Source organism: Rhinopithecus bieti, unplaced genomic scaffold (genome assembly GCF_001698545.2).
Source record: "Rhinopithecus bieti isolate Rb0 unplaced genomic scaffold, ASM169854v2 scaffold_36553, whole genome shotgun sequence".
NCBI lineage: Eukaryota > Metazoa > Chordata > Mammalia > Primates > Cercopithecidae > Rhinopithecus > Rhinopithecus bieti.
This window is the reverse complement of record NW_016815774.1, coordinates 105,089-114,878: the sequence shown is the minus strand read 5'-3', so window position 1 is coordinate 114,878 and position 9,790 is coordinate 105,089. Positions and strand designations below refer to the sequence as shown.

The window sequence follows — 9,790 nt, the reverse complement described above, 5'->3', positions numbered from 1 at the left end:
AAAAAAAAAAAAAAAAAAAAAAAAAAAGAAAAGGATTTGAAATTTGAACCCAGAGCCTTCTCCTAAATTCCTTTGCCCTGTAGCCACAACAGAAAACAGCCACTAGAAGCAGAAAGGACCAGGAAAGGAAGAGAAACAAAAGGAATGATGCCCATAAAAGCAGGCTGGGCTGGTCCCCACCCACCAATTGACCAAACAGATGAATTATCTGAAGTCCTATTGGCTGAGAAGAACCTCCTTACTGCAGAGCTGCCTCCAAACCTAGTCATAACCCATCACTGGACCCAGGCTATAGGTTTCTACACCCAATCCAGGCCTCCAAACCCTGGTATCTGCTGAGCCCTTAATCCCAGCCCTGGTCACCTCTCCTACCATTTTAGCTTCCAGGGAAGGGCCTCATATCTGCCCAATCACCCTTGAGGGCCTCTTATGAAACTCCTTTGGGAAGGGAAACTGTGGCAGTTAGACCAGGACAGTTGCCTACAGGACGTGCACATAAGCTTTTGAGTTCTTTGGCTGCCTTTGACTTTTCTAGGCCCCTGATTCTCACCATATCTCGTTTCCCTATAAGTGTTTTGGGGAGAACCAACCAGAGGAACAAGAGAATGATTAGGTATAGAGAGGGTCAAGGGACAAAGATTACCTAGGGTTAGGGTTCAAAGTCTCAATACTACCTTTGGCTCTTACGGGAATTTTGAGAAAGTTGTCCATGCTCTGGGCCTTAGCTTCCCCACTGAGAATTGGAGGAGAGAGCTTGGCTACAGTAGCAAAGCCACAAGGTTAAACGGTAAGGGGAGCAGACAGAAGGATGGAATGTAGGATGTGGCAAGAGCAGGAAGACAGGGATGGGGGAGAAGTCAAGAGAATAGCAAAAGATAGGGTGGAGACAGGAGCAAAGCACAGGAAGTTACACCTTAGCTCTTCCAACAGGTGCACCTCTCAGGCAAGAGCCAGCTGGATCTGGTCCCCTCTGCCCCGGCCAGAGGGGGAAGAGAGGGTTTCAGGATCTCAGCAGAGAGGGTGGGAAGGCAGATGAAGCCCTCAGGAGCCCAGATTCTAGCTGCTCCATTTGACAACCAATCTGCATGATGCCTCCCGGGCCAAGGCAAACTGAGAAGGGCCATGGACTTGGGAGCGCAGTAGCTAGCGTAGAGATGGAGTCAAGGTGTTGAATTGGGGGCCCCAGGGTGAGCTTGGCTCTAGAACCTAGGGGTGGTGATTTGGGGTTGAGAGCCTACTGTTCTTCCTGCCCCTAACCCCCACCATCTAGGGTGTGGCCTGGCAGCTCTCCCCAGATCCCTCCCCGCCAAGTTGTCAGACTTTGTTTTGTTAAACCAAAATAGGAGAAAGGCTAGAAAATATGGCAGCAAGCCCAGGCAGTGAGGGGAGGGGAGGAAGGATGGGGCTGTGGCCTGTCCACAGAAATGGTCCCTGACCCACAAGGAGTTGAGGCTCAGCTGCCTTTCCCCCCACTGCCCCTCCAACCTCAGCACCATGGCCATAGCTCTGCCTGCACCCAGAGTCACTTCCCAGGTTCCTGCATTCCCTGGCTGCTCATTGCAACCAGCTGTGACCCCCCGTTACCTCTCCAACCAGTGTGACCCATCTCCATCCTTACCTTCATTACTGTTCCTCTTGCTCTGGCTTCTTTCCTGGTATCCTCTGTCCTCACACCCAGTTTACACAGGTGAGGGAAAGGGAGGCATGGCTTCCCCTAGGTGACATTTGAGGTTCAAAGGTCCCCTTTTCCCCCACTTGCTTAGCTTCCCAGCTCTGCCCTCAGGGCAGCCTTTTTAAACTTAGTGGAATATTAGCTGACAAGGGTGTGAGGACTTCCTGGCTTAAGGCTGGGCTTAGGGGGTGGTAGTTCTTAAGACTGTCTTTGGTGCTGAAGTCTTGGGATACACCCTGGACCCTGCCTGCACCCCATGGCCCCACCGACTACCTATCCTGCACAGATGTGGACGAGTGTGCCGAGGGCAACGGCGGCTGTCAGCAGAGCTGCGTCAACATGATGGGCAGCTATGAGTGCCACTGCCGGGAAGGCTTCTTCCTCAGCGACAACCAGCATACCTGCATCCAGCGGCCAGAAGGTCAGCCCATGACCTGGGATGGCTCCATCCCTGTCCTCCCCAGGCTTCTCTTCCCAGCTGTCCCTCAACAGCCCCTAAGTCTCACCCTCCGTTCTCACCTCAGCTGGCTCCTCCTTCTCTTGTCCTTCAATTCAGTCACACCCCAAAGGATCTAGGAACAGACACCCTGTTAGGGCAAAATCTGGGGAAATTACTTTGAGGTTGGGGTCAATATGGGATTAAGGCTACTATGGAGTATCCTCTGTGTCCAGACCTGAGGTGGATGTTGTCCCTAATTGTAGGTGGCTGAGCTTCTCTAAGCTGCTGCCTATCTGAGAGGGCCTCACCAATACCTTTTCCCTTGTATTGGCCTGGGAGGGTCAGGCAGGAATAATGGGTTTATATTGTCTGTTTCTATGACTCATGCCCCCCACTCCCACTAGACTGTGACATCCCTGAGGGCAGGGACTATGTCTAATTCATTGTTGTATCTCCAGCACCTAACATACTGCCCAGCATGTAGTGAGAGTTTAATAAATGTTTGTTGAATAAAACTGCATAGTAAATATCTATACCAGTTACCTTCCACTCGAATTGTAGATCTGATTGCTACTGATCTTATTCTCAGTTTGACTGTAAGCTCTTTGAGGGGAGTGATCACACCTTGTATTTTTCTCGGACCTTCCTAAATCCACCCCATCTCCAGCACAGTGCTGGACACCTATTATACACAATTTTTTGGTTGTTTGAAGGAGAGGGTGATCATTCGTTGGCATGAGTATCAATAGCTAGCTATTAATACATCATTCAGAACAGCTCTGAGCTCTGCTCATGAGCACCCAGGTCTGTGGGGGAAGACAGGAGGCCTGGGACAAGGAGAGTCAGTCCCCTCCTTGTGTTGAATTCAACCTCAGTGGAATTCTCCCAGGTCCCTAGGTCCCCAGTTGCCCCTTGTAGTCCTCCTCTTCTAGACATCGAGGGGTACAGAGCATTCACCCCCCCTTTCTTCTCTTTTAGAAGGAATGAATTGCATGAACAAGAACCATGGCTGTGCCCACATTTGCCGGGAGACACCCAAGGGGGGTATTGCCTGTGAATGCCGTCCTGGCTTTGAGCTTACCAAGAACCAACGGGACTGTAAATGTGAGATAATTGGGATGGCAGGTGGGGCAGTGGGGTCAGGGGTGAAAACAAAGAGGAGGGGTATAGGGCTTCAGGAGCAAGAGGACAGGGCTGGGAGGAAAAGGGAGTATAGGGGAGGCAACTAGGCAAGGGGGCCAGTACCCACATTGTAGAAAACTATGGAACCCAGGGAGGAGCAAGCTGACAGGGCCCTGTCCTCTCTATGCACAGTGACGTGCAACTATGGTAACGGTGGCTGCCAACACACGTGTGATGACACAGAGCAGGGTCCCCGGTGCGGCTGCCATGTCAAGTTTGTGCTCCATACCGACGGGAAGACATGCATCGGTGGGTGAGGCCAGGGGAGAACTCAGTCCACCTGAGATGGGGGTGATGGTGGGACCCCTTGGGAACCGGGGAAGTGGAGGAGTGCATGGGGCCCAGGTGCTGGGAACAGAGGGACTGGTGAGGGAGTTAAGACCCAGAAAATGCCAGTTCTAGTAAGGGACAACTCTAAGAGAGACTGAAGGGCTCCCTGGCCCTCTTCCCCTCCCCAACCCAGTGGTTTTACCACCCTGTTCCAGGAGCCTCACCATCCTCTTCATCCCCGGAAAAAGTGTTGCCAAACTGGGAAAAATTAGCAGAGTTGCTTATTGACCAAGGCTGTAGTTGAGAAGTGGGAAGAGAGCTGGGGAAATGCATCTCCTTAGGCCTGACCAGAGGCCCTTGGTTGACTAGTGTGATAAGAGGAACTGTCAAAGCCCAGTGTCCCCACTCTGCACCTGAGGGTGGGACAGAGTGCTCCTTCCTGGAACAACCATCCCTGAACTGACAGATGGGGTTTCCTGGCTCCAGGTATCTTTTTCCTCTATTTCTCTCCTCACTCTCCTCCTGCAACTCCCCTTTCTACTCACCTCACCCTAGCCCCCATTTCCTTCTCTCTCCTCCAGATACCAGTGGTACTCCCTCTCAGCTCCACCAGCAATCCTCTTTCTTCCTCACCAACTCCAGCCTTCCATCTCTCACTTTGATTTGAGGCCCTCTTAACCTGGATCCCTCTTCCTGAATTCTTAGGCCTTATCTCATATATTTTCAGGTACCCTAGATGAGTTTAATTTCTTAAAGTTAATTCCTAATTCCCTCAGCCTTTGGGTCTTTAGTGCTGAGAAAGATAATGGAACAAGGTTTCCTCTTGGAGAAGTGGGAAATAAAATGAAGAGGTTTGGCTGAGAGAGAGGCTGTGTCTTTAGCCAGGCAGGGCACAAGCTTGCTGTGTGGGCATAGGTGTTTATGAATGACTGTCCATCTAGTGGGCTATGGCATGCTGAGGATGGGGGTATGTGAACCTGGTCCCTGTGTATGAAGTTATGTATATCAGAGACATGACATTAACTGAAGAACTAGACTCTCCAGAGACTTGTCCCTTTCACTGTTGGAACAGGAACTGGGGAGCAGATGATGTTCTTACAGGGCTCCCTCAGGCACTTGCTCCAGAGACTTGCATGTCCAGTTCTAAAGTCCCTATATAATTAAAATCTCTCCTGCCACATTTCCCTCTGAATTAACTCTTCAGAGACCCCAGAACATTTTTAGGTCTTCTCGATGCCTTCTTTGGGCTGGTGTGTTTCAGCTCCTTTCATTTTTTACTCATAGGTCTAGTTATTTTGCTTTTCAAACTTCCCACCACCTCCTGGATACATTCACACATCCCCAGTCTCTCAAAAGAAATTGTTTGCAGTCCCCAAAGAAAAGATGCATGAGTCAGGGGCCAGGGATGTGAAGGTCTGATTCCTCTCTGATTTATTTCTGTTCAGAGTTCCAGACATGGTTGCTTCTGAAAACACCCTTATTGAGCTTGGGCTCTTCTCTAACTCAAGACCTATTCCACCACTGGGCCATGGCCAAATGAGGCAGAAAAGAGCAAATGAGGCTATTCTGGGTTTACAGCTATATTCTTTCCTAGTTCCTCTTCCTCTTCTCCAATAGAACTTATTTTACCTTGCCCTATATCTAATTTTTCTGGCCATCCCTGGTAAGAGGAAACATCATTGCCTGGGACCATCAGGACATTCAGATTCGGTGGGAAGACTGAGAAGGCAGTATAGTTTAGCAGAAAGGGCAGCACCCTTTGGGATTTGGGATTTTGTGGTTGGTAAGACTTGAGGGTGCATCCCAGCTTAGGCTTGGACAGGCTCTGTGGTATCAGGCCCATGGCTGGTTGCCCCTTTCTGAAAAACTGTTTCAGTTTTTCAGTCACTTGAGAGGAGCTTGGCATCTTTGGGGATACCACCAGACAGGATAAGGATGAGGAGTGAAGCTGTCATAAGGGTCCCAGGGCTCATCATTTGGGGCTAGTGGTTTGGGCTGGCAGTGGGGAGGAGAGGGTGGGGAGGGGTCCAGGGCCCAGAGGGCCACAGTGGCTTCTGCCCAGCACCTAAACAGCTTTTTTACAATGTCAAACAGGGGAAAGGCGGCTAGAGCAGCACATCCCCACTCAAGCCGTTTCTAATGGTAAATATGTCTGCTCTCTCCGCTTGCTCTCACTGGCTTGCTAGGGGAAGGGCTAACCTGCTGGGGCTCCCACTAACTGCATGCCCACTGGGCCTGACTGGGCCTCAACTTGCCATCAAGGCTATCCTGGCAGCCTGGGCACTGGGCCCACGTGACAAGAAACCTGAGTCCCTAAGAGCTGGCCCGGGAGCTTTCATGTTGGTCTCGTCTTTGTTCCTGTCACTCTCCCTCTGCCCTTCCTCTTCTGCTGTCTCCTCCCACACCCACCTTCTAACACCCCACCCCACTCCCAGCTATCTGCTCCCCACCCCCTCTCTACCCAGCCAGACTCATCTTCCCCGTCATGCCCACTGTGCCACCTGAGATAGGGGTGTGATAGGGTTAGATGCCATCCCCTCCTTGGGGCTTCTTTCTTGGGTTCTTACCCACATTAGTTCACAGTCCCAGCATCACTCACCATTCTCTCCCACCATAATGATTAAGAGCATGGCATGTGTGTTCAGGCAGACCTGAGTTTGAATCCTGGCTCTGCTACTTTCTAATTGTATGACCTCAGGCAAGCTACTTTCCTCTCTGATCCTCAGTTTACTTTTCTATAAAATAACAGTCCTCCCTTAGGGTTGTAATGCTTGAGATAGTGCATGTAAAGCATCTACCTGGCAAGTGCCTGGCACAGCGTAAGCACAGAGTAACTTGTGGTTTTAATATTGTGACCTAGAGAGCAAAGGGGTGAAACTATCTGGTCCTGCTGCCCCACCCTGCTCTCAAGAATGCCATCCTGCAGAGGTGGGCAGCTATGCCCAGCTTCCTGTCCAGCCTAGGATGGACATTGTGCCAACTCTGCTATTCCCTGTCCTACATCCTTCAGAAGCTACCTGGTCTTGGCATAAGATGTCTGTGCCCCTCCCCCTGCTCCTGGGCTTAGTGGACCTCTTCTTATGCTAAGAGCACTCTTAAGGGGGTGGCTAGGCTTGGAACCTGAACTCAAGGTTCCCTACTAGGTTCCTCCCATGGTCTTGGAGAGCCTCAGGAGAGACTAAAGTGGAAATGGCACAGAGGATATCCCACTCCACGTTGAGCTGCTCCACACATGGGCATTTGAGGGACTAGGGCATGGCCAGGGACCCGTAGAGTTAGGCTTATTTTAGAGCCCTGGCCTTCCTGTTCTCATTGGTGACAAGAATTGGGCCTAAGTGTGGGGAGTCAGAGACTCAAGAAGATGACAGTATATCCAGTACTGCTCTTATTCAATTCCCTTGATTCTGAGAACCACTCTTCTATCTTCCCTAGTGGAGGCCTTGGGATTCTCTCTCTCTAATGGGAGAATTCTAGTCACCCCAAGAGGACAGTCCACACCACCTCCACAGTCTCTGTATCAGGGGCCTTCACTGTTTGAACTAATGGCTTTTCCTTGGACACATCTGACTTTCCTAAGCTACCATTTAAACCTGTTTTTCTCCTGCTCTGAATTCAGAAAATAGGGAGAGTGACCCATCCACACTCCTCCTACTCTGACCTTTTAGTGAAAGGGAAAACTTACCAGTTAAAAGGGAGCAGCATAAGAGACTTAGCCAAAATAAGGATTTAGGTCTTATCTAGCTCTGAGGTTCTCTCTTTCACTAACCTTTTTACACTCTTCCTTCTCCTCTGGATTCTTCTCTTTCTTTTGCCTCTCCCCTCTCCTATATAACATCTCCCCATTAGCAAAGTAAAACAACAAAACAGCCAGCTTATCTCCATCTAGAACTAAAAGGAAGGTTTGGGAGGAGTCAAAGGTAGATTAACCCAGTATGTGCTACCTCCTCTGAGGATGAGCAGTCAGTTGGTCCTGGAAGTGGAAGATAGCTAGGCAGCGGGGAAGGGGAAGATAAATTGATGGGTATCCTTCAGTTGCCTTAGGAATGGCCAGGCTCATTCTTTCCAATCCACCTACAATAAGATTGTCCCACCACAATCCCCACCCACCCACCAAAGAGATAGTGGAAAGAGGAAGAAACTCCTATCTGTCCCTTCTGGTTCCCTGGCGGCCAGAACCACCCTCACTTAGCTCCCATCCCTCCCTACTGCCCCCCCCCCAACCTCCTCCACCCCCTCGGCACATTCCTGCCTGACAGCTCTGGCTTGTACCTGCCTCACTGCTGTCCACCTTGTTTCAATCAAGTAGGGGGCAGGGAAGTGGACTGCTTGGCTGTACTTGTGAGGGGATGGGGGTTGGGAGTGATGGGAGGAAAGGGGCCGGGAGCCTCCCTCGGCTTATTGCTCCTTCTAAAGCACAGAGAGGCAGCTGAGGCCTTCCCTTGGGCCTCTGTGGTCTCCACTACCCTCAGAGTTTGGGACTCCTCCAGGCTTGTAACCTCGTTGCCATCCCCCACCTCCCTCCTAAACAGAGACCTGTGCTGTCAACAACGGGGGCTGTGACAGTAAGTGTCACGATGCAGCGACTGGTGTCCACTGTACCTGCCCTGTGGGCTTCATGCTGCAGCCAGACAGGAAGACATGCAAAGGTAAGGACTTTGAGAGGACAGAAGCAGAGTGACCTTTGGTAAGGGCCTGAGGTTGGAACCAGAGATAGGGTGCCTATTATGGAATAACACCTCCTCAACCTCCTTCTTATGAAGAACCCAGGACATAGCTAAGGGTTGTCTCCTATCTGCCCGTTCCATCTCGGTTCAAGGGACAGAGACGTCCAGCCAGTTCCTTAGTGCCCCCTTCCCCTACCCAACCTTGTTTCCCTACTCTCATTCCTATCCCCCATGGGTCCCTAACCCTCTTAGTTAATGGACATGCGATTCACATTTGCTCCTGGGTCTGGAAGGATATTTGAGCCCTGACTTTGTGTGTGCATGAGGTCACAGGTGTGTTCCATAACCTTCTTACCCCACAGTGGGCTCTGGGGAAACGATCTCTCCCCCTCGAAAGGCTGTATTGGTCAAAGGGAGAGTAGGATACTAGTTAGGAGGACTGAAGCTGGAGCCTGGCTACTTGGGTTCAGATCCCAGCCCTGTCTCTTACTAGCTCTGTGATCCTGGGCAAGTCACTTAATGTCTCTGTGCCTCAGTTTTCCATAGTGCTCGCCTCATACTGTGTTGTGATTTAAAAAGTTGTTATATAAAAAGTACTTAGAATAGTGCTTGGCAAATGGAAACACTTTGTGTTAACTGTTATTACAGTATAGTTACCCATATTATCCATTCTGTTTCCCTTCCTTTTAATTAGCCAGGTCTGAGGGAGAATGGGGGGAAAGGGAGGAGGAAAAAGGAAGGGTAGCCATACTGAAAATGATGATTCATTAGGTCCATATCCCCTGGTCACAAGGAGTGGGGACTAGGAGGACTGGGCTCGTTCTTTGTGTCTTTTGGCACAACAGCTGCTAGAGGAGGGGGGAGGCTAGGGCAGCAGGTCAGACAGCCAGAGTTGAGAGGTTTCCTGCTTGGAAGAACTGTTGACAGGTATGCTAAGAGTGAAGTGGAAGGCTGCCTCCCTGCCCCCTCCCCCAACCGGGGGTGAGTAGCCTGGGTCCTGTCTGCCACCAGCTTGGGGAACTTGACCTCAGGAAGGAAGCCATTCACCAGCCCCCCTTTCCCTTACTAGTGCTGAAAGCTGCCTCAGGCCTGAGTCTCTCCAGATCTCTCCCAGTTCAGCCCCTGCCTGGCCCCCAGCCTTCCCCCATCAGCTACCCAGCCTCACTGGCTCTCCTGGAGGTCCTCCCTGCCTGGCCTCTTTCCCAGCTCCTCCTCTTCCCTAAAGGCTGCCCCTTTTCAGTGAGTCCCTTTTGACTCTCCACCTCTCCTTGCCCCGCACCCCCGCAACCACCCAACCTGAGAGACAGGAAAGAGATAACCCTACCCACCAGCCTTTCTGGGAATGGCCATCAGCTGGAGACTACGGGCTAGCCTGTTAGGTCAAATGCCCACCTGCCCCCTCCTCTAGGTAATTCCCTGAGGGCCTGATTCTAGTTTTGGTTCCAATTTGTCCCCTTATAAGAACACTCAATCCCAGAAGAGAGGGTGTTACTAATGGCCACAGATCTCCTGAACAGGGAAGAAACAGAGAGAGGAAAGACCGGGGGGGGGGGGGGGGGGGGG

General features: G+C 51.1%; 1 protein-coding gene across 6 annotated transcripts in view; it reads left to right on the top strand.

Moving 5' to 3' along the window:
- The window catches only part of SCUBE3 (signal peptide, CUB domain and EGF like domain containing 3), a 42,722-nt gene that overhangs the window by 18,917 nt on the left and 14,015 nt on the right, over positions 1-9,790 (top strand). For 5 of the 6 annotated variants that reach the window (XR_001881745.1, XM_017853595.1, XM_017853594.1 and 2 more), the window contains exons 4-8: positions 1,959-2,093; positions 3,090-3,215; positions 3,426-3,542; positions 5,658-5,705; positions 8,093-8,209. Coding sequence is in view for 5 of the 6 variants with exons in the window: in XM_017853595.1 (XP_017709084.1) it covers positions 1,959-2,093; positions 3,090-3,215; positions 3,426-3,542; positions 5,658-5,705; positions 8,093-8,209 (543 nt within the window). In the remaining variant the exon portion in view is untranslated. The remainder of the gene's footprint in view (positions 1-1,958; positions 2,094-3,089; positions 3,216-3,425; positions 3,543-5,657; positions 5,706-8,092; positions 8,210-9,790) is intronic. The other variant, XM_017853592.1, reaches the window with a different exon arrangement.